Source organism: Strix uralensis, chromosome 3, assembly GCF_047716275.1.
Source record: "Strix uralensis isolate ZFMK-TIS-50842 chromosome 3, bStrUra1, whole genome shotgun sequence".
NCBI classification, from domain to species: Eukaryota; Metazoa; Chordata; class Aves; order Strigiformes; family Strigidae; genus Strix; species Strix uralensis.
This window is the reverse complement of record NC_133974.1, coordinates 72,707,844-72,731,963: the sequence shown is the minus strand read 5'-3', so window position 1 is coordinate 72,731,963 and position 24,120 is coordinate 72,707,844. Positions and strand designations below refer to the sequence as shown.

At 45.9% G+C, this 24,120-nt stretch overlaps 2 protein-coding genes across 4 annotated transcripts in view; one reads left to right on the top strand and one right to left on the bottom strand.

Moving 5' to 3' along the window:
* The window catches only part of LOC141940958 (uncharacterized), a 29,446-nt gene extending 26,320 nt beyond the window's left edge, over window positions 1-3,126 (top strand). For 2 of the 3 annotated variants that reach the window (XM_074862858.1, XM_074862860.1), the window contains 2 exons: window positions 348-2,315; window positions 2,952-3,126. In XM_074862858.1, the coding sequence (XP_074718959.1) occupies window positions 348-2,315; window positions 2,952-2,960 (1,977 nt within the window). In that variant the 3' untranslated portion in view covers window positions 2,961-3,126. The remainder of the gene's footprint in view (window positions 1-347; window positions 2,316-2,951) is intronic. The other variant, XM_074862859.1, reaches the window with a different exon arrangement.
* A 15,432-nt stretch (window positions 3,127-18,558) lies between these two features.
* On the bottom strand, window positions 18,559-23,946 carry LOC141940957 (uncharacterized). Its single transcript, XM_074862857.1, has 2 exons — window positions 20,786-23,946; window positions 18,559-19,448 (listed from the first exon to the last, which is right to left on the bottom strand). Exon 1 carries the CDS (start codon window positions 22,974-22,976, stop codon window positions 21,807-21,809), a length of 1,170 nt encoding a protein of 389 aa, XP_074718958.1. The 5' UTR covers window positions 22,977-23,946; the 3' UTR covers window positions 18,559-19,448; window positions 20,786-21,806.
* Window positions 23,947-24,120: the final 174 nt, after the last annotated feature.

Below are 24,120 nucleotides of genomic sequence, written 5' to 3'. Positions count from 1 at the left end.
GCAGAGATACAATTGTAGCTGAAGTACCTCTGCAAAGGGCAGAAATGAAATGACACCACTATCGCCAGTTTTAAATGTGCGGAAATTATTGTGGCTGATGTTCTTCCCTACCTCCCCACCACCTTCCTGGCTTAGTCTTTGTTTCAAGTGCTGTCAGCTGTCCCTTGCTTTAGGCTGCCCTTTGTTTAATGAGCTGTGTGTCCTGAGAAACTGAACACAAGCTAGAATCATGGTGACCCACTAGTCTCTGACTCTTTCCATAACTCTCCTCCTTTTGGTCATTTTTTTCTGGTGCTTTTTCACCGAGAACATTCCTGGTCACTCCCTGCTCGTACCCTTTTTCACAGGTCTGTTGCAATTCTCCTCAGGTGCAGGACAAGACAGAGGATGATACCTCTTCCTTGGGGCTTACAGCTGAAGAGCCTCTGCAGCTTGAAGGAGGGGGCAAAACCCTCACTGCGAGACCAGAGCGTACAGAAGCAGTTGTCACTGTGGTCCTCATTAAACCTGAAAGACAAGATGAAATTCATGACTTAGACTCAAAAGAGCAAGGTTGTACTGAAGGAAGTCCTAGCAGGGCATCTGCCCAGAGAGAAGAAGAGGAAGATGATGCTGTGCTTCTTGGAGTAAAAAGCACAGAAGTCACTGTTGTTGAGGTTCCACTGCAGAATGAGGTAAAAACCTCTGCCCTTCCTTTGGAAACAAATGTCTCAGGACCAGCTGCAGATGCTGAGCAGAGTGTGAGGGATGGGGCTGGCAGGGACATTCCAGCAAAAGATTCTGTGCCACAGTGCCTAGAGCCACAATGCAGAGAAAAAACAACTGAAACCCCCTCCCAGAGTGGTGAAACCACAGATGACAAAATGGAAGATGCTATGCTCAAAACTGAAACACACTTGGAGAATGACACCACTGTCACTGAGGCTCCCATGCAGATTGAAGCAGACGGCATATCTAATTTAGCATCAACATGCCCAGATAGCACGGAAAATGTAAGTGCTGTCCTCATTGACATAGGTCCTAAGAAATGTGAAAGGCCAAGCAGCTTAGCTGAAGAAGACACTGTGGAAAAAGAACAAGAACTTGTAGAAACCTCCAACTGTCAAGACTTTCAGAAAGAAGATAACAAAAATGAGCAATCACTGGAAAGACCCAAAGAAGTATTTGAATCTGGAAAACAGGAAGGTGATGAATGTTCAGCTGCGGTCCTGCAAGAGGTTTTAACCGTGCAAGAAGGTGGCGGCTCTGACTCGGCCTTCCTACACGCTGAAAGCTTGGAAGCTCTGAGAGTGCCTGTGCTTGTAGCAGCTGCAGCAGTTGAAGAGCATGTCATCACAGAAGCAGTAATGCCCACAGACATGACAGCCAAAACTGTACAGCCCTTGGCAACCACACCAGAGCATATGGCTTCTGAAGGGGTCCCAGTTACTACTGTTGACTATTCAGGCTGTGAGACTGCAGAGCTTGGTAGTGCAGAAGCACCTGAACCTCGAGTGACTCCTGCTTCCATGAATGGAATATCAGAGGAGCAAGAGCGGCCCCAGAGTACAGAGCAACCCAAACAAAATGGTTTTCCTCTAAGTGACAGCCTGTCTCTCACCCACATGGAATTTGAGAAGGATGTTGTTCAGTCTGTGACTATAGAGTCCCAGAGTACGAAAATTGTATTAAATGCCATCCAGACGGCTGTTCACAAACTTGCAGAAACAGAAGAGTCAGCTGCCTTTGAGTCAGAGCAGCACATTAAGTCCATAGGGAAAAGCCCATCAGATACAGATATCCATGAACTTCTGGAAAGTACGCAGGTGGATCATCAACTTCCAGTAAAAGAGGAAGATACATGGAGAGAAGAACAAGAGCTCCAGCAATCAGGAATAGTGAAAACTGCTACCTTAACAGAGTCTGCAGAAATTCAGGCAACTGTATTAAAAACAAAAGATACGCTGTTAACTTCTGAGATGCTGAAAGACAGACAAAGTCAGAATTCTTTACCAATTGTGACTAGCCCTGAAGATGTTTCAATGGAAAGTGTGAGACTTCAGAAATCAACACTAGAACTAAGTACTTCAGAAGACTCAACCAAAGACCCCCTAGATATACATCCACCAAAATTAAGGGAAAAAGAGGTTGGGCAGACTGTGGAAATCCCAGACCAACATACAGGTCAGCCAACATACAGAGAAAGTGAGGAAGAACAACGTCACCCGCCAGTGGAAGATGGGAAAACAGAGACATGGGAGGATGATAGCTGCCAAGAAGGAACGTCCTGTGATAGTCCACAAAGTCCGAACTCAGTGGCTCCCGAGGCCTTGAATGTAAGTAGCATTTTTAGCCAACAATTACTTTTTTTTCAAAAATACTTTTGGAGGTTTCTAAAACTGTTGTGTCTCTAATTTTGTTTTGTAATTCTGGTGAAAGGCAGCTGCTCCCCAGTTTAATCAACAGGCCACAGATATATGGGTTGGTTTTTTCCTTGTCATTTTACTGCTCCTCTCGCTAACTGCCCAACACGTTGTTTCTTCTCTGTACAGCCACCCTCACTTTAATGGCCTTTGACTTGGCCTGGAGTTTCGGGGGATATTTCTGGGAGGTAGAAAAAGTGGCTTCCGGTTTTCCTAGATACGCACTCATATGGCACGTGTTTAATGTGTGGGATTTAATCTGCAAACACTCTTCCTCTCTAACAAAGCTCTTTTTAAAATCCTAAAGGATGTGAGCGTTGCCTTCCGTGGTAAACCTGGAGTGCCTTATGTACCAAATCTCTTTGCACTTCGGTGAAATCTGAATCGGAAATGATAGGCACAGTTTCTCCCTAGGATATTTAACTGCACTTGCTTCACTAAGTCATGAGACCTTTACCTCTGTCTTTGAGACCTGCTTGGGAAAATAAGATATTCTTGAGAGAATAAGTTGTCACTAATAAAGCTTTTTTACTGTCGTCTGTCTTTCAGATGTGCTAAGCATCCATGTGGCATTTGGAGGGATGCCAGTCCTAGAGAACAACTGACAATCCTGCGACAGAACCAGGAGCTTTATTCACTACCCTTTATTCTTGGATGTTAACATGTGCTCTTCTGAAGACCACATCTTTTTTTGTTATTTCTATTAAAAACCCAATGCCTTCAATGTTGGCTATATCCACACATTTGTTCCATTCGAAGGTCATTTGCCTCTGCCCCAAATACACCACTTAGACTGGAGATGCACAACCGAATGGATGGACAGACCACTACAATTTGTACCACAGTTATTGTCGTCCCCTCACTCAATGTGTGTCCTGTCTGTCCCATCTCCTTGAATCCCTTCACTCATCCCTGAATCCCCCTCCCTTCTCTCTGCAGTCTTTCTTCCCCCCCCACGCCCCCCCCCTCTTCCGTAGCTGTCTCGATTTGACCTACGAGTGGCTGTAGATGCTGCTTGACTTGTGTGTGAGGGGGAAGAGAAGGGCTGACTGATGGGAACACGAGAGACTTCTGGCTGAGCTGCAGATGTGGCTTTATCAAACAGCAGGAACTGGATCACGCACAAATTCTTGAGCAAGACGCTCAAGATTGCTGCCTTTCAGTCCCATTCAGGTATCTCTCTCTGTCCTTCAGTTGTATTTGTGCAGGCCTGATTTAGTCAGAAATTACTTCTACAGTGTAGCTTGAAAGGAGATTGAGAATACCCTTCTTCTGTTGTTCCAGACTTCAGGTCTCAGGACTGGACTGTAACGTGTTGAATATTTATATGTATGTCTTAAAAACCCAGTTCTGATTTTAATGTAGAGCTATGATACTTCTGTACTATTTAGGCGTACCCGTAAATGAATTTTGTAGAGTAGCCTGGAGAGGAAATTGATACCATTGGAGCAGAAATTGATAACATGTAGCTTCCTATTTATTGTTCCAGGTTTTCCCCCTTGTAAAATCTCTCAAAAACTTGGCTGTCTTGCTTTGAATATTTATATGTGTATCCTAAACCCAGTTCTGATTTTAATGTAGAACTATGGTATTTCTAAAGACAAAAGGAGAGCCCTGACCTGTGTCAAATCTACCACTCACTTCTACTTGCAGTCCTCCCTGGTTTCTCAGAACCCTCCAGACTTACCATTTCCCTGTCGTCTCGCTCATGTAGCAACCCCAGTGGTACCACAACCCGCAAATTGCATCCTTCTCATTGCAGAGTCTGCTCATTTCTGGTCACTGCCCCAACCAACCCCAAGCCTTTTGCCACACCTACACCATCTAACATCCTTCCCACATACAAGCTTCCTCCTTTCCCAAGCCCTACCTGAACCTCTTTCCCACCACAGCATTTCCTGAAATCCTCCCCGCTCCTTATCAATTCCCTGTCTTCAGCGAGAGGGGCATAGGGAGGGGGGTAAGGGCTTGGTGATTGATTCTGTCGTGGATTGCAAAAAGTTGATGAGACCTTTGGGGTGCTGAGATCTTAAAAGCCTTCCTGTAAGGTGGATTGGACTGACAACAGCTGTAGACCAGAATGAGGGTGGTTTCAAGATGAGAAGAAGCCCCAAGACCCAGAGTCCAGGGCCGTCTGTCCCCAACAGGAGTTGGCCCTCTCTTTTGTTGTTTACATTAAAATCAAACATGGGGTACAAGTCAGTACTTTCAGCTCTTGTTTCTGAAGTGAAGGTTACAGATCGCACTTTGTGAAACTGATGCCCATCGAGTTGAACAATAGCTCACTATCCTACCTGTATAGTAATTTATTTTAAAGTCAACTTTTAGTGTACAAATGCTCTTGTTACGGCAGGTGCTTGCTTCTCCTTGAGGCTGCACGTACAGCAAGCAATGTGACTGATTGCACTGGTGTGATTGCACCATCTGGTGCTGCCCTGCGTGGAAGCACCAAAAGATTTTTTCCTTACCTCAGAGCAAATTATATAAATATTTAAAGCCAAACAATGTGGTTTCAAACAATCCAGTCTATCTCTGTCCATCATTAGCGGCAGCTTTCCCCCTTAGCTTTGGGCAATTCCAACAACCTTGCTTGGTTTCCACAGGTTTAAGTTGTCTTGCAAGTTCATCGTGCTCTTAATAACACCTCACAAGTGCAAACTTGGCTGAATTTGTACAAATTGTATACCTATGTACGTTAAGCCATATTGCAATAGCTGCAGCAGGTAAAACAAAATAACAATAGCATGACCTGTGTAATCCTGATTCTTATGTTTGTAGCCCCAAAGCTGTTAATAATATGTAAAGTTAATTCTTGTCTGAACCTCATTTAAATAAAGCTAGCTTTACCACAGTGTAAATTGTCTGTTGGTAGTAATTAGACAGGCTTTAACTTGCCTGTTTTCTCCATTAATCCAGGGCCTAGGGAAGCAATGCAACAAACTTTTAACTATAAAACAAATACAAAGGCTGCTGCTTATAAGTGACAGCTAAAAAATCACTGCACCCAAAACCAGGCTAATGGTGCAAGGAGCATGCCTCCACACAAAGATAGTACTTTCTTCCAGCATATTGCTTTGGCCTCTGAAGTTAATTTGAGACTGTGACTTCTGGCTTGTGCTTAAAAGCTTGAAGCTTTCTCTAATCCAATGTACTGGGTTATCAAATTTGATTTTGTTTTTAAGGTAGATTTTCATTGATTAAATAAAATACAACTACAAATTTGTTCTTATGTGTGTATGTGGTGCTTTTTTCAGCTTGCTTAGTGAAAATTATTTTCCGATGGTTGCTTCATCTTCCGAGAGTCAATTCATTTGTTGTTGACTTTGACGTTCAGCTTTTGATGTGAATTAAGGGAACTAATTACAGAATTAAACTGCGATTTGGTTGTAGGTTTCTATAAAATATGCATACTTCAGAAGAAGTAACTAGGATAAGGTACTTCAGAAGACCGTGAAGAAAAAAAGCCTCTGTTAAATTCAAGATAGATAACAATATGCAGTGAGCCAGAATGAAAAATGAGTAAATTGGACGCCTTGCAGGTGTAACTGAAACGACAAAGCAGCAACAGGAACGTACAGAAAAAAACTTTGGCGTAGAGTAGTAGAATAAGGACTGTAGGCCCACGACTGGTATCTTCTAGTCTCCCCCGCTTCTGCTGAGCTGGGGTATACTCCTGACGGCACTGAAAATCCAGAGGTGCTGGGGATTTATGTTCACAGGCCTTGGACTTCAGACATTAGATTTTTCTAGCCGTCTACGTGCCATGGGTAAGGATGTTTAGCGGCATTTGTATCTCAAAAGGCTTGCGTAGATTCATGCCTGAACTCATTTTGTCAAGCTACATGTTTACTTTCTTATCTCAGCTAAGATGCTAAATCCCGTATCAGCAAATACTTACCTGCACTGGTCACAGCAGATGTAGGGATGTTGAAACGCGACAGGGTGCCTGTCCCTCTTCTTGCTTTCATACTGCGTCAGGGGACTCCTGCTGCAGGTGACTGATCTCAGTGTTCAACTCCGGCATTTGGAAGTAGAGATCAAGCCAGCATCTCCCACCAGACTTTGTGCTCAAGGCACACAACCTCTGCCAGTCCTTTTGCAAGGTTTATGCATTTATGCTGTCCTGTTACTGGTTAACGTGAAGCCCCTAAACAGGCATCAAAGCAGAGCTCGGAGACCAAACCTCTTGGCATGCCAGGGAGGTTTGTGTGCTGTCTTCTCTTTTGTAAGGCTGTTTTATTGGCAATAGCTCAAGTATCCTGCCTCTTAGCTCAAGCTGTGGAAGCAGATCTGGCTTTCCCATTTAGATCCGGAGCACATGAGAGGCAGCTGTGCTCCTTGAGGAACCCGCACAGCTCGGATACAGCAAGTGCCTGGGGATGGGCAGGCAGCTTGCCAGAAGCACAGAGGATTCCTGAGATGGTCCCGTCTGGATGCTGAATGCTGGATATTTGTCATTCACACCGCCACGCGGGAGGGGAGCAGGCCTGAGGAGGTTGATGGCCCTGCAAGAAAGGATGTGGTTTGGCACGAGGAGCAATGTGGATCAGGCGGCCGGTGGGATTGGCAGCACAGGGTTTGGAGTCCTGGTTTCTGGGGAGATGGAAAAGAGGGTGACTCTTAGCTCTGTGAACATTTGAAGACGCCGCCAACAAGATGGAAGCTTAGCCACCACAATACTAATATCCAATTTAGGGCTGATGTCACTTCTAGCTGGACACTAAATTTAATCTTTACAAAAGTAAGAATGAAAGATAAGGGTGTAGTAAAGGCCTGTGTCTGTCTGGCTCCAACATTCTCTCGAAAAAATATATCAACTCTTCAAAATAGGAAGAACAGTTTTAAGAAGTCTCCTATTCCTCCTTGAAAATTACACCCATTTCCAGAGCTTGAAAAACCGACAGAGCTCAGTCCTTAGTGCAAGGACTGATGATCCGATGGAACGAGGGCAGCAGAAGTCCAATGTGCCATGGGAGCTGCTTCCTGGGGACGGTCTCTGTGTAAAGTCCTGTGGCAGCTTGACCCTGTCCTCATCATCTGGCCTGCAGATATGTCTCCGTCCCTCCTACAAAGGCACCGGACCAGAAAGAATAACTAGCAAGACGCCTTTTCCTCGGAGCAGCTAGACAAGAGGGAATTGTAAAAAAATTGCAAGGCATTTCCAAGCCAGCTGCTGTCCTGGAAGGCAGATGTCCTGAGAAGCCTTTGGGAAACAGCCTTACAGAAATCCCTGCCTTCTCCCTGGTGTAACTGTCCCCTTGGCATGGTCTTCTCTGGCCCCTTGTCCTTGCAGTGCTACGACATCCTCTCCCTTGCTTGAGCTATCTGTCTCTCTCCTTAGGAAGCAGGTTCCTTGTGAACTTTTAAACTCATTTCTAGGAGATTTTTCAGCAGACAGTCCCAGGGTCAGCGTGACATAGTCAGTGATGCCTCTCATTTCCCATAGAAATGAGTGTATGAAGCAGAAAACCTGACATACAACCACCTGTACTAACACTTCTCCCTTTCTCCCTTTCGCCACCCTACCTGCGGTAGCCATGAGGCTCACAAACAAAAGGACAGAGAGGGGTGATGCTCAGCCAGTATTCTGAGAGTAGCTACTTGGGTAGTGCATGCCCAGGGCTTCAGGGTGCCCAGACCCAAGGCAATCCAGGGTCCTGGGCTGCCTCCGCTCTGTAGAGCATTGGGAGCGAGTGTGAGTTTGCACGCTTGTGCATTTGGCCCTGGCCATCAGCACTAGGATCACCCCTTGTGTGTGCCAAGACCCTCTTGCAAGGCATCAAGGGAGGAGGCGGACTGTGGGATTTGATTTTCCCTTGCTTTTGTACTTGAAGGGGTGGCCAAAAAAAGTAAAGTTTTCAGGGCTGGCTCAGTAAAGAAAAAGAGGCTGGAGGATTACTTACAGCTCTGAGGGAAGGCTGTGCTTGGGGAAGATAGGGCAAGGGGGAGATGTCAGCCAAACTGTTTGAGATACTGACTGGAAGGGTAGCCTTCCCACAGTCCCTGGTGACAATGTGGGTGTTTAGTCAGAGAAAACTTTTCTTAGCCCAAATGCATTTGGCTTTTTTTATCTTCCAGATGTTGTTTTCACTATCATTTCATGAGAGCAATTAAGAATTACAAAGACAAATATGACAAAACCTCCATTATTCTGGAGCTGACACTAAACTAGAATATTTGCTGAACAACCTTGAAAATACCATTCTTCTCTTTGGCATAAGTCTCCCTGCTGGGGAAATGCTTTTACTGGATTTTTGCATAATCTGTCTTGATCCTGCAATTGGATTCAGGCTCATACATCCTCTCTCCTCCCCACAGTAGAGCCAGTTCAGTTAATGCCTTGCAGATGCAGAGGAGGAACATGCATCAGTATGAATGTTGTGGCAAAGACTGGACATATTGCTTACAGGTCTTTACACAAAAGTATATTTAATTTAAAAAAAAAACAAACAGAGAAACCCTTTAAGACCCTTCAATATTGATTGGTAGAAGTAGGCTCATATTCACTATGGCAGCATATTGACTATGTTGAAATTACTATTTTGTTTTCTTTCGCTCATAACCAATAGTTGCTCATGGAAAGAACATATACATTACTTCTTTCTGTAATAATTTCCTGATGTTTCTCAAGACTCTGGACATCCCTGTTATTTATTAGTTATTTATTTTTCTAATAAAAGAGACATCATATTTTGTTTTTGCTTTCCTATTAAGAGCTTGGGTCACTGGGGAGCATCAAACCTTACAATCTAAGTAGAGATGATTTTTGGTTGTGGCTAATGTACAGCACAGTGATGATGTGCTATGGCAAACCAACCTGTTATACTTCTATATCATACTGTAGAAACAAGGAACCTTGGCACATCATTGAAAAATAATGTAACGCCTCTTGACTTTTGAGTTGTAAAGTACATCGTAAGGTATTGATTAATTGTTGCCATTGAGTGGCAAGGTACAACAGGAAAGTGGCAGCGAGTGGTACTGACAACATGCAGGGAAGCAGAAGAGCACAGCTGGCGGACTGCAGGAGCAGAGACAAACATGCATCAAGTGATGCTGGGGAGTGTGGCCAGCAGGTCAGGGACGTGATTCTCCCCCTCTATTCCACTGTCGTGAGACCCCACCTGCAGTGCTGTGTCCAGCTCTGGGGCCCCCAACATAAGAAGGACATGGATCCACTCGAGCAGGTCCAGAGGAGGCCACGAAGACGACCAGGGGCTGGTGCACCTCCCCTGTGAGGACAGGCTGAGAGAGCTGGGGTTGTTCAGCCTGGAGAAGAGAAGGCTCCAGGGAGACCTTATAGAGTCCTTCCAGTACTTAAAGGGGGCTACAGGAAAGATGGGGAGGGACCCTTTATCAGTGAGTAACAGTTTTAAACCGAAAGAGTGTAGATTTAGATAAGATATAAGGAAGAAATTCTTCACTCTGAGGGTGGTGAGGCACTGGAACAGGTTGCCCAGAGAAGCAGTGGCTGCCCCCTCCCTGGAAGTGTTCCAGGCCAGGTTAGACAGGGCTCTGAGCAACCTGGTCTAGTGGAAGGTGTCCTTGCCCATGGCAGGGGGGTTGGAACCAGATGATCTTTAAGGTCCCTTCCAACCCAAACCATCCTATGATTCTATGATGTAAGATTGCTGTTACTGGAAATAAAACTGTTTATTATGACAAACTTGGCATTAGAAGAAAATCAGAGAGGCTGTTGTAAAACCAGAAAAAGATTGAAATGAGTTGAAAAGTGAGTGCTTTTATTGAACATTAATTTGTGACCTGTTTGTGGCAACACAATAAAGTAAAACAGCTCATCCAGGGCAGCCAGGGAAGCAGGATGGCATGGAAAGAGTGAGAGCTTCCTGGGGGCTGCGGATCCCACTCTGCATAGACAAGTGGGAAACGGAAGGGGAAAGGTGGGATCTTGTTTCACTACTGTCTACCTTTTGTCCTGTGGCCAGGAAATACACTGTACTGGCTATGGAGCTCATGTTTTATATACTGGGCTTTTATACTCTCTGTCCTCAAGCCAACTGCATTTTAATCCAATATGCTTTTCCAGAACTCAAGCCTGCTGTGACCATGGGCTGCTCCTCCAGGCAGAAATGTTCTGAACCACTCATTGCTATGTGCAAACCCCCATCACTTAAAAAAACACACCCACCTCCCCCAAACCCCAAACAAAACAAACAAACAAACAAAAACCACAACAAACAACAAAAACTCAAAATGAAGTGAATTCCCTCTGTACGTAGTGGAGAGAAAACGAGCTTTATAATAAATAAAGTCCATTAATAAATATTTAACTGCAGCAGATAAAGACTTTAGGGCCACAGTGGCATCTCTAGGATGAAGTCCTTTTTGAAGAATATGTTCACACATATGTGTGAACATTTGAAGTAAGAACATCTTCACTTTAAAGGTAAGTTCATATCTTTAACACTGAGCAATGAACCAAAGATGCTGTGAAGGTAGTGCTTTCCCTTTCTGCAGGAAGAAAAGGGGTTAAGAGTTTTTAATTGCTAAAAACAAGAAACATGAAAGTATCTGGACAACTAATTATGATCTGTGAGGTGTAAAGTTCAGTGTAACACAGTTTTTCCCCTCATTACCTATTTTCTTAAGTAATAGTGAGGGAGACACCACAACCATCTAACTGGCTCCTACTCTAGATATAGGACACAGACCAAAGTTTAGAAGGTTATGTTTTAATTTTAAATGAGCTAGACTGAAATATTAATGATTCTTCAGATCAGAAGAGCTTAAAATACTGTCAAATGAGCAGTGCTGAGGTTAGCCTGTTTTAATATTCCAGTGAAAAATCTACACTCCTTTTTGATTCTGTTGTGAACTTGAAATGTAACCAAACCGTGGGAACAGAATGTCCCTAAAGGGAGAAGATATTCTGCTTTTTAAGCAGAAAAAATTAAATAGAGGTAGTAGTAGTGCTGATGCTTGGAGAATTAATGTTTCTCACCCCCCTCGGAAGGCGTCACTCTGGGCAGGAGAAGCAACTGGACATTTGTGTACTCTGTGTGTGTGTGTGTGTGTGCGCGCGTGCGCGCACGTGTGTGTGTGTGCGTGTGTGTGTGTGTGCACATGCGCGTGTGTACATGTACACTCCCACTGTCAGGACAGGCTCAGGCACTGTCTCCTCTCCGGGCCTGGGGACAGGGAACTGCAGCAGCTGCACCAAAGCCCAAACAGTTACTTCCCCTTGGCCTTGCACTTCCCTGGTGTAGCGGGATCACAGCACGCAGGGAAGTGCTGGTGTTTCCGCTCCGCTGAAGTTTCTCTGTCACTTGGTCGTCAGCTCATGGCTCTCTCCTGGTAGCGCTGACAGCAGTGCGTGGGGGACACAAAACACCCCCCTCGGGGCTTGTTTCCCCTTCCTGTCCTGTTGAACTCACTCAGGGCCAGGGGGACCTGTCACACCTGGGCATCACTAGGAGCTGCTCACTGAGGACGCTGTTCTTTGCTGCTCTCCAACACCTTCTGCCTTCAGCGTCTCTTCCTGCAGGAACTGTCTGCGCAGACCCAGAGAAAGGCTTCCCTTTCTCCACAGAAGCAAAAATTTCAAGAACAGTCATGCACCCTGGAGCTCAGGAAACTAACCGTCTCTGTTTCTCACCCTTCAGAACATCTACTCCCGTATACATTCCTATCTATCTATCTATCTATCTATCTATCTATCTATCTATCTATCTATCTACCATTACCTCAAAGCACTTACAGTGAGAAAGACACATACTCATGTAAGGCCCTCCCACAGCTCTTCCCACAGCACACTGTCCTCGCCAAGATGCTGAGGACAAGGGCAGGTCAGTGGCAGTGAAAATGTCATCTCCTGCCTTCTGAATGGTTGAGTGACACCAAGGTACCAGCCTGGTCTTGGTCAGCCCTGCATGGCAGGTGAGACAGTATAAGGAAACTTTTTTCTCACGGCTAAATATGCAAAAACGTCCCCCCTTGCATACCTGCCGCTGCAAGCCTCGGGACCTTGTGCTTTTGAGTGCCCTGCGGCCCACCGTGCAAAGGGCTCTGCTCTCTGGGGCGAGCCTGCTGAAGGCAGGGGGGCTGCGAGAGTCCTCCCTGCCGGCAGCCCTTTGGCTTTCCAGTGCAGCCTCTCGGTACAGGAATGCTGTTGCTGAAAGGCTCTTCGGGGTGTGCAGTGCCTGTCCCCGGGCAGGGCCTCGGGCCAGCCAGCCAGGACGCCTGGGTGGTTGCTCTGGTGTGACTGCACCATCTAGTGCCGTCCTCTGCAAACTCACCGCCGGCCTCAGCCAAAAGGAGGCTCAGGCGGTTCCTCACAAGCCCACGGGGATTGCACCTCACATGCGTGTGGAGCCGTGCTTCCTGTGTCATAACGCCCCAAAAGCTGGAGAAATCGGTGTGGCCACAGCAGCGACTTCTGGCCGTTGTCTTCCCTGTTGGGTGAGCTTCCATCCAGCGTGGACAGCGGCTAAAGAGGAAGGAGCAGGACACGGCGCTAGCTTGCGCCAGTGATGTGTGTGCACAGAAGGCACGTGGGAAATAATAAGCTGCTTCGGTGGGCTCTGAAGGGAAAATGCGGGTTCAGTTCTAGATTGCTAGCTGTACCCAGTGCCAGTCTGAGTCACGTCAGGAGGCGATAAGGCAACAGCAGAAATAGGGCCCAGAGCCACAGCGGCTGCTCACTCGGCTCCTGCTCAGGTGCTGCCCCAAGGCAGAGCTCCTGCGAAGGCCTGATGTGTGCCGGGAGCAGCGCCTTTCGGCTGCCGAAAGAGCGGCATGGACGCTGGGTACCGAGGCCAGAAAGAGAGAAGGTCTGTGCCTCTGCAGCTGTGCAGAAGTAACTGTTTGGTAGTTGCTGATAAGCCTGAAAGTCTTCAGAACTAACTGCAGCAAGCCACGGGAAAGGCGTAAAACAGACTTCCGAGCTGGAAGGCAGGAATATGCCAGCCTACCCCAAAAAGCCTTTGGCAGCAAGTCCAGCAGCAGCCGGGCTGCTGAGGCTCTTCTGCTTCCTGGGGTGATAGAGGGGACACCTGCAGTGTGATGGAAAGGAAGCAGAGGGAGCACTGGAATCATTAGCCTTAGCCAGGGTTAAGTTAATACCTTCCAAAAGGTTCTCCAGCATATGTTGGCAGATATACCAGTATATACCACAAATGATAAAAACCGGAGAACACCAGCTAAAACAAATACAAAGGAAAAGAGCCAGCCTGTCTCTATGCAAAAAAGAGAAAGCAAAATGGGGAAATAGAGGAGCACCCACAGTTACCACTGAGCATAATTGGTTATGGAAAGTGTATTTAGATAAAGAGGGATCTCCGAGTCAGTTAAATGCACTGACAATACCTGTTTTACAGCAGTTGGCTGAGTCTGCCTCATCGACCCTTCATGATAGTCCTCTGGGATCCGTATGCAGGGATGGCGGTGACACAGCATGATTTAAGAAAGTAATGACTAAGGCAGAGGATTTTAGGGACGTGAGCTCTGGGATACCCACATTTGTCAGCACTGACCCTAGAGCATGAATATGCAGGAAACCAAGGCTGGGGCTTGATCCGGTGGCTGTCCAAGGGCTGCTACTTGCCCTGCTGAGGATCCACGTGCCGAGGTGATGGTGGCAGTCAATGACCTCTGCTTTACGACATTCCCCATCGACACAGGAGGTGTAGGTGGTAGATAAGGGCACTTACCAAGGACAGCCTTCACTTAGCAAACAATTAGTTTCAACTGTAGGCATTCATGGGCAAGTCACTACCCACCCACTGGCCAGGGCTAAATTAATTCTGTCTAATGGACCAGCAGTACACTCCACCTTACTCGTAGGTCCTCCCGATAGGTGCCTTTTAAGTACAGATTTACTGAAGGGTCAGTCGTGGGTGGATCCATGGGGAAAATAGTAAACAAGGTCAACCACCTCCTTTACCGCACAGTTTGCCTCAGATCGATGCACCCCCGTTAGCCTGTTACAAACAGGTGCTGCCTTCGCCCACAGCAAGCTAGCTAGCGCTCCACATTGCAAGTTCCCTCCTGGTGCCACCCATCCCCTTACTGAAATGACAAAACAGGCAAAAGAACAGGGGATCACTGGCAAGTCTCATGCTCCTACAAGTCTCCTGTATGGCCTTGAAAGAAGCCTAATGGCAAAGGGCAACTAACAGCAGATTATGGAGGCCTGACCGTTGCTTCCAAACTGCTCACTGCAGCTGGTCCCGGTATAGCTGATATATAGTCAACCCTCTTAATGATGGATGGCAACTATGATGTGAAAGAAGTGGTTTTTATGATCCCAGCACTGGAGGCAGATAGGATGAGCTTTGCTTTCATCTGACAGAGACTCCAGTATACATTTACCCGCCTATCGCAAGGCTTAAACCATAGTCCCACCGTATGTGTAGCTCATGCTACATCGGCTAAAAAGCTGGAAATGTTAAAATTTCCACAAGAGGTCACTGTGGGGCAGCGCATCGGTGATGTCTTAAGAGGTGACCACTTCGCAGACCTTGTAAACGGGCTACGGACACTTGCTACAACGCACCCACAGTCAACTGGGGTACAGACACCAGAAGAATAGAAACAAGGGCCCAGTCACGAATCCATCATTTGGGGAGTCAGATGGATAGGTGGGAGAAAAACAGACCCCGATGAGGTGCTACAAGAAATCCAGGGGTTACCCCTAACCCAGAATAGGAAGGGAGTTATGTGCTGTGCTAAGGACTTTAGCATCTTGGAGGTCACATATCCCAGGATTTGGTATAACAGCCTGACCACTACATAACTTACTAAAGAAAAATGTAATCTGGAAATGGACCCCACAACACAACGAGGCCTCCAGAGCCGTTAAAGAAAACCATAAATGTGATTCAGTCACTGGGAGTCATCCACCCTACGTGGCCCCTCTCACTACAGGCCCAGGTGGGAGAGAAGGGATATTGGCGGGGACTAGAGCAATAGAGGCTGCCTGGATCCATGCAACATCGCATCAGCTTGGGCTTCAAATCAGAGCAGAATTTTGTCTAAGAATGCAGTTATATATAACAATGAGACTACTATTAAAGAATTATGAAAATAAAGCCTAATTTTGAATAGGAAACCAGAGATTATGTCTCTACAGGAAGAGCATGAAGCTGGGCACTAGGGTCATCATGAGGGCACATACACTTCCCCTCTAGTAAAGCCTTCTCAAAATCTGAAAGAGCATGACTCTTTCTTTCCATGGTGAGCATAGAGTGCCTCACTCCCAAAGTTTTTCACACTTCAGTGAATTCTGAAACAGAAAAGATGATAGGTATAGTCTCTCCCTAGACTATTTATTGCACTTGCTTAACTGAGACCTTCATTACCTCCATCTCCGAGAATTGCTTGGGAAAATAAGATGGTCTTGAGAGAGTAAGTTGTCATTAATAAAGCTTTCTTAATTGTCTTCTTTCCGTCAGATGCGCTAAGAGTTCATGTGCCATTTGGAGAGATGCCAATCTTAGAGAACAACTGGCAAAGCTGTGGCAAAGCTTTATCCGCGAGGCTTAATTCAGGGATGCTAACACTTGCTCTTTTGAAGTCTTCACCTTTTGGTCATGGTCATTAAAAAGCAATGCTGGTAATGCTCAGTATAGCTACACGTGTGCTCCATGCAAAGGTCTGCACAACTGACCCAAGATCCCCACAGGTATTTCAACCCCCTCCCCTCACAGGGGGCAGCAAGGACCCCCTCGCCTCCTCCCCTTTCCTACCAGGAGCAGGGGGCATCTCCTGCACACGCTCTCAGGTGAAAGGGAAAACTGAAACTACAATTAGGGAAGGAAAGACAGAGAAAGGAGAAAAACACATTCTGCTTAGCGCTGACACGCTTGAAATACTCGTTTGGTGTCATTCCAGCTGAACAGGCAGTGTCCTGTGCACTCTCCACAGGGGTTGTGGCCTTCTTGACAGGCCCAGTGTGGCTGGCTGCAGCATGAGCCTTTGCCACAGATGGCCCTGTCAGCTGGAGAGGCAGTCCACTCCTGGACCTAGCCGTCTCTTCAGCAGGTGCTTGACCTGCTCTAGTTATACCCTGGAGTCTCTCCTGGGTTTCTGAGTAGCTGGAGCAACTCGTCTGTGTAATCTTAATACATTTCTTACTGCAGGATGACACCAAGAAATGCACCCTCGTGGTCCCATCAGACATTGAAGAAGGATTTTGCCATTCAGCTGGTAGGTTTTAAAGACAAACTGAGGAACTGCCCTCTTCTGTACTGCTTGCAAGCTGGCACTTCTGCAAAACCGCCTGCTTCACTTCAGAGCAATTCAATGCTATGCAGGAGACAGCTTAAAGCCTGGAATGTTACTCTTTTGCAAATGACTCCTGTCCCTTAAGCTCAGTGGCAGAGACATCAGTGCAAAGTGCAAGTGGTATTGTATCCTTATTTCTTGGTTCTCAGAGACATGTTTAACTGCGTTCCTTGACAGCAATAGGAAATAAATGTGCTCATTTCTCACGTAAGAGTCACCACCAAGGTGTGGCGCTGCAAGTGGGTACCGCTACCAGCAGCTACGTGCCACAGCAAATAAATCCTCTTGGCAGCAGCCGCTGCACTTGTTTCCTCTCACCGTGCAAAACCTCCGCTCCTGTAAGCACTCCGGAGGAGACCGTCAGCAGGGCATGGCCAGACACAGAGTAAGCCATCACCTCACACTCCCTTGCAGGAGTATCAGAAGCAGGAAAACAGTTTGTATGACAATACAACACTAGGCTGGTTTACCAAGGACTTGTGCCGTGACACAAATAAATGTCTTGAGAACTTTTAATTTCTGTAGGGCGATTTCTTTTTGGAGCAGAAAGCAACTCCTTTAGGAGCAAGAGGATCTATCGCAGTTTCTGAAGGGGAAAAAAGCATCAATACAACCATCATCTCCGAATTCCTAGTACGCTCTTCTCTTTAAGACACAGATACAAATCCCATGCTAAAAGATTTCTGACCCTCGAGTTAATGAGAACTGAAGGTGGTGCTCCCATTCTCTGGGGCAAGTATAACTGCATTTGGTACCACCTTCCCTTGCTCAGCTGCCAAGGGCAAGGGGAAAGCACGAGCCCTGAGAGGAGCACTGCCATCAGAGTGCTGCTACCCCGAGGCTGGCAGGGCAGAAGCCACGTGTTCTCAATCCTGCCCATGAACGACATGGAAAGGCAGAAGCCCCTGCTTCCACTCATGCTCTAAGATGGGGGCATGGTCTGACTGCATAGTGAAAACTGTTGCCATTGCAAAGCTATTGCAGAAACCTCTGTGTTATAAATGCAGAGGCAGAACCAGAATATAGTTTTATAAATTTATTGCAATAAGAACAAGCAAAATAGCGCTTTGGTACACCGAGGAGCCGCGGGGGGGGGGGGCGGTGAGTTCCCCTCCGCACCGACGCACCCTAGGTGGAGCTGTGCCACCCCTTTATAGTCTACCCTCATGCATATTCACAAAATGGGCGTAATTCTCCCAAAAAGTTTCCACCTCCAGGCTGCACAAGCGCAATAGAGTTTCTTGAACCTTCCCCTAGTCCGCACATGCGTAGTAGAGTCTCTCGAACTTTCCCGGGTCTTTCTGGTGTTGCTAGGGGCTTCTGGTAGGGGTCCCTCCAGTACTTTTCCACTTGCGCAATAACAGTCCATAGGAGTCTGTGTTTACAGAAAAAAAAAACTCCAAGCAGGGGTATGGTGCTTCTCTCTGATCCTGCCCAGCACGTGAAAAGGGGGTTGAACGATAAGAGAAAAGCCGTTTGCCCAGCACTTTGCATGTTGATTTGAAATTCTGTTGCAGTGGGCTAATTGCTAATAAACATAAATAAATGGATCTCCCCCATCGGAAGCTTGTTTTAGTGGATTTTGGAAGAGAATTGTCAGGAATGTGGTGTCTTTCTGATCCCAGTTTGGCAATTCAAGTGTTTGGATGTTACATTACACAGAAAAATGGGATGTATCTGGGATTCCTTTGCTTAATTAACAGGGCTTGAATGGCAGTATTTTGGGAGTACAGCTGAGTAATAAGACAATGATATGTAATTAAGGTTTGCTGTTCTACCAGAGGAACTTTAAATCTACGCTTCAGGAATAGAAATTTAAGACATGGTTGTTATAAATGCCGAGGCAGAAGCAAAAATATCTTTAATAAATTTATTTGCAATAAGAACAAGCAAAAAAAAAAACTAGGCACGCCGGGGGGCAGGGGGGGGCTTCCCACTCCGCACCGACGAGCACCGGGTGGTGCTACGTCACTCTCTTTTATAGTCCCTCCTTCACATGCGCAGCAGGGTCCCTCAAACTTTCCCGGGCTTTCTGGTGTTGCTGGGGCTCCTGGCAGGGATTCCTCCAATCATATTTTACTTGCGCAATCCGGTGTTGCTGGGGTCTTCTGATGGGGGTCCCGCCAGTAATTTTCCACCTACTTAGCATCTGTCACTGAGGAAAAAAAACCTCCAAATTCCTTTCAACAATAAAACCATGACAAATCTCCTTCAACTTATGTACATGGCAAATTCTTAACAAAGTCATCATATTTTAACACGAATCACCACCCTATTCTTCACAATCCCTCGCCTTTTGTTTTATTAAATTGATTCGTGTTTTGGTTTCAAAACGTGCTAGGGTTTGTTGTATGGGATTCGGGTGTTCTGTTTTCTTTATTTTAACTATCATTAGTGGGTGTACCTCTCCTCCTTTGGCTAATTCAGGATCTATTGGTATTGCAGAGATTTGCATCTCTTGAACAACTGAATGAATCAATCTAATAAAACATGGAATCATACATGGTATAAACATTAGGGCAGCAAATGCACACAAGTAAAATAAAAGCTGTTTTACCCATGGAGCTCCAGGTAACCAGGACCATAGATCGCCATTCCAGCTACTCCATGTTTGGACATGGACATGAGCCAGTTTTCTGATATCTGTGGTCAATTGAAGGACCACTTCTCTTACATCATCTATTTCTAGGCAACAATTGGAGACATTTAATTTTCCACATACCCCTCCCTCTTCAGCAAGCAGGTAGTCCAGGACCATGCGATGTTGGAGGATCGCAGTGCGCATCTGCTGAGCCTGTTGAGCTAAAAGATCTATAGCATTAGCAGTTTTATTCGTAATGATTTCTAAAACTGCTTGCAGTCTAGTTATACGATTCAAATTATAAATTGGTTCTCTTGCCCCTGATATTGGTTCATTAGGGTTCCAGGTGGCAGGTCCATAGAGTTTAATTATTCTCTCAGGAGGCCACTCATTTTCCCCCCACTTTTGTGTTCCACCTATTTTGAAATCAATGGATCGCTTACAACGGGTAATACTCTTATTTCCTAATTTTATTCCTAATTGGGGGCCATCCGCCTCTGGAAGAAGGAAAAATAGAGGTCGGATAATCCCTATGTAACAAATTCCTGACCAGTTCATTGGCAATTGTTTGTAGGCAGTATGTCCGCATATCCAATAGTGGCCTTTTTTGGCCTTCGTACCTTTGGCAAATGGTCCCTCTGCAGTCCTTGGGGTTTGAAAATAAGTCGTATTTTTGTCACCCAAAGGGCTGAAAACTTCGTTTAAATTGTTATTTATCCGTATAGTACAATACCAGGACCCACTGTCATTTTTCCATTCGCAAGTTCAATTATAAAAACTGTTTCCTCGTAGTTTGGCATATTCAGTTTCATTTTTGTCTGACCAGAACCCCTTGAATCCTTTGCTGCATCCTTGTCCATTAAGCCACAACCATATATAGATACCTCCATCTTTGTTAATTAACTTATGTGTAAGTGTCCATTGACACTTACTCTCTCCCACATCAACTCCTCCTTTCTGAGTTCGGTTCAGACAAAATTTACCCTTGTTAGGAAATTGAACTGGCCATTTTTCACTATCTTCCCAGGTAGTATTATTAACATCACTATAGTTACTTACAATTTGTGATGGGGAAAGCGGTACAGAAACCCACGGCCAACTTGACAATCCCAAAGGTCCCCCACAAACCCAGCAATGACTTAAATTGAAAGTTTTACTTATAGTTTTTGCTAACAGAACAAACTCGTTCTCTTCAAAGGGGTCATATAAGCTGGTAGTGTTTTGACCCTTTTTGGCCATCACGAGGCCAACACACAAAATGAGGAGAAAAAGCCAGTTGCCATCGTGAGGTCCGGTATGGCACATTTTTCTGTTTATCCCTGGACCCATTGGGTTGCTGCCAACGGTCGGGTTTGTGTCTTCTTAACAGCAAAAATGGAGGCCAATCCGGTCTTGCCCTCACTTGGACTTACTCTCAGCTTTTCCCTCACTCTATTACTTCCCTTTTCTTTCAGTTTCTTTGTCCAACTATACAAACTGACTTATGTTTTCATGCAAAACCGTCTAAAACCGAAAAAAAAACCTGTGAATGTTACAACTTTTTAACATATATACATACACACAGGGTTCATGTGGACAATTCAAGATCTTTACTACTGTTGATGTCGCTCTGTCTGTTTCAGTAAGTCCAGTTCTATTTTAGCTTTGTTGTATTTGAAGCTTCAAATCTCCAGGTGCTGACTAGATCTTCTAATCTGATTCACCTGTGACTGGTCCTTTCACCCTGGAAATATGAGTCCATCCTCTTTCAGCAGTTCTTACAGCTGTCTCCGTAGTCAACAATACCAGGAATGGTCCTTCCCACCTAGAAGATAAGCTTTCCTCCTTCCAAGTTTTAATCATTACTTTACCAAATGTAGTCAGGGGATAGTTGGTTAAGTAGCATATAGGGGTTTGCTACCACAGGGAAACGAGCCACAGTTCGCTGATTCACAGCCCTTAAATCTTGCACCAATCTGTAAGATCCGTCTGATTTTAAAACTGGTAAAATAGGTGTATTATGTGGAGACATGCAAGGTTCCAATGTGCCTTTACTTAGTAATTCATCTATTATTTGTTTCAACCCCTCTCGACCCTTTAGGGGAATGGGGTATTGTTTTATCCAAATTGGTGTCTCCGGATCAATTAAATTAATTTTAATAGGCTTTATTTCAAGTTTTCCAGTCTCTCCTTTTGTATACCAGACCTTCGGATCTATTTGTTGTCTTTTTCCGTTAATGTATAAATTTTTAGTTCTTTTTCTTGTATTATTATTAATTTTAACTCCGTAATTAAATCTCTTCCCAGAAGGTTATTTTCAGCCTCTGGTAGCAACAGTAAATCCCCTATAACGATACGGTGTTGGGATTCTATTTTTCTACATCCCCGACACTTGGTACTTTAAATGGTTCCTCTTTAGCTCCTATTACTAGAGCAGTTTCTTTTTTCACTTTACATCCCCTCAGAATGTTTTTCACAGGTGATTTTTCGGCACCCACATATACTAAAAGCTCAAACTCCTCTCCCTGGGGACCTAATTTCAATTTTATCAAGGGCTCCTCTGATGTCTTTGTCCCCAGGAAATAGAGCCCCTGACACCCCTATTCTTCTTTAAACATCCTTTCATCCCGCTCTCGCTTTCTACAATTCCGTTGTAAATGTCCCTTCTTTCCACAATAATAGCAGGCTAATGTGTTTTCCCCAATTACTGTCCCTCTCTTTTCACCACCTAACGCTCCAGGTGATTCATTAGAGCGAGATCTCGGAGGCTTCTCCTCTCTCCGCTGAGTTTCTCTGACTGCTGCAACAAGTATTTTTGCCTTCACTCTCTGTTTTTCTTCATCCCTTCTAACATACACCTTCTGTACTTCTCTCAACAGCTCCTGCAGACCCTGATCTTGCCAGTCATCTAACTTTTTTAATTTCTCTCTGGTATCACCCCACGATTTGGCCACGAACTGAGTTTTCAGTAAAGCCTCTCCCACCGGGGAGGTCGGGTCTACCCCCGAACACATTTGTAAAATCTGTTGTTCGCTCTCTGCTTTATTCCCCGGCCGGGCTCCTCCAGCACCGCGCTCAGACCGCAGCGCTCGGCGCAGCCCCCGCGGGGGTGCAGCCGCCGTCGGGCCCCCTCCCTGCGGTGCCGCGGGGGGGCCGGGTCCTGGTGCGGGGTCGTGCCGCGGTCCTAGGGGCCGCCCGCCGCCGCCAACGCCTTCCCAAACCTCTGCCCCACTATTTGTTGTTTGTTTCTGTTTTTCTTGGTTGCTGGTTCTGCTAGTTGATGGAGGGGAAGGAGCGGTAGGCTTTGGTTCCTCATCCTCTGAGCTTCCCTCATGAGGAGGAGAAAGATTTTCTAAAGGCTCCCATTCTTTTTCTTTGAAAGTTTTCTTATTAGTGTTTTTATTCTTTAGTAATAGGATTTTTGATGTTATTCGGGAACCTCTCCACACCTGAGTATAGTTACATTCTTCTTGATTATAGGGTTTTTTATTGCGTACATATGAATTTAATGCCTGACATGTCCAATCGTCCGTAGTTCCAAATTTTGGCCAAAATAAATCATCAGATTTGATAGGTTCTTTGGTCCACTCGACGATGCAATACTGAATCATTTTTTCTTTACTTTTTCCTTTTGTTTCAGGCCAATTATACCAATTTTTTAGCATACAACCCAGGGGACTGTCCTGAGAAATATCGGGCAAATCGCTCCCTCTCTGGGAACCTCTCCGTGGGTTCCCCGAGCCGCGGGATTTACTCCCTTTCTGGCCCATAGTCTTTGCCGGCGTCCTGAGATAAGACTGATCCCGTAAACCCTAGGATAATGCCTATCCTGAAAACCCTTGCCTGAGTCCTTTCAAACCCTTTCTTTCGCTTCGCTTCGCCCCTTCGCCGGCCAGGCCCCTCGCGGGACTCTGGAAACGCGGCTAGAAGGGCTCCGCACTCGCTTCGTGACGCAGTCACGTCTCAGTCACACCGCACTCACTCAGGCAGAAAATCACCCCTCCCGCACCAGGCGTCACTCACAGTCCGAGGTCTTCGCCTGGATCCTTCGCGGGGAATCTCCGGGGAGCGTCGTCTGGGGATTTCGCTTTTCTTTTGCTTGTTCTTACTGCCTTCCGTTCGTGATACTGTCGGTCCGAGGAAGTACTGGAGTCCAGGGGCCACCTAAAAGGTGGGGCGAGCCTCCCCTGAAAACCAACGCTCCACGGGTCCCGAAGTATCACGTCGGGGTCACCAAATTGTTATAAATGCCGAGGCAGAGGCGAAAATATCTTTAATAAATTTATTTGCAATAAGAACAAGCAAAAAAAAAAAAACTAGGCACGCCGGGGGGCAGGGCGGGGCTTCCCACTCCGCACCGACGAGCACCGGGTGGTGCTACGTCACTCTCTTTTATAGTCCCTCCTTCACATGCGCAGCAGGGTCCCTCAAACTTTCCCGGGCTTTTTGGTGTTGCTGGGGCTCCTGGCAGGGATTCCTCCAATCAGCAGAGCCCCCTAAACTTTCCCGGGCTTTCTGGTGTTGCTGGGGCTCCTGGCAGGGATTCCTCCAATCATATTTTACTTGCGCAATCCGGTGTTGCTGGGGTCTTCTGATGGGGGTCCCGCCAGTAATTTTCCACCTACTTAGCATCTGTCACTGAGGAAAAAAAACCTCCAAATTCCTTTCAACAATAAAACCATGACAAATCTCCTTCAACTTATGTACATGGCAAATTCTTAACAAAGTCGTCATATTTTAACACGAATCACCACCCTATTCTTCACATGGTTAATTAGTTGAAATGGCTTCTGTTGGAAGGTAAAACAATCAGTTGGAAAGCTAGTTAATGAAACAAATAATTAAAGGGTAGGGAAGTATTTTTTAATGACCATGATGCATTTCATAAAAATATGCTTCTGAAAGTATCTTCCT

What these genes read in the sequence shown, in the direction of transcription:
- LOC141940957 (XM_074862857.1), bottom strand. Translation starts at nt 22,976, where the DNA reads ATGGGCCAGAAAGGGAGTAAATCCCGCGGCTCGGGGAACCCACGGAGA.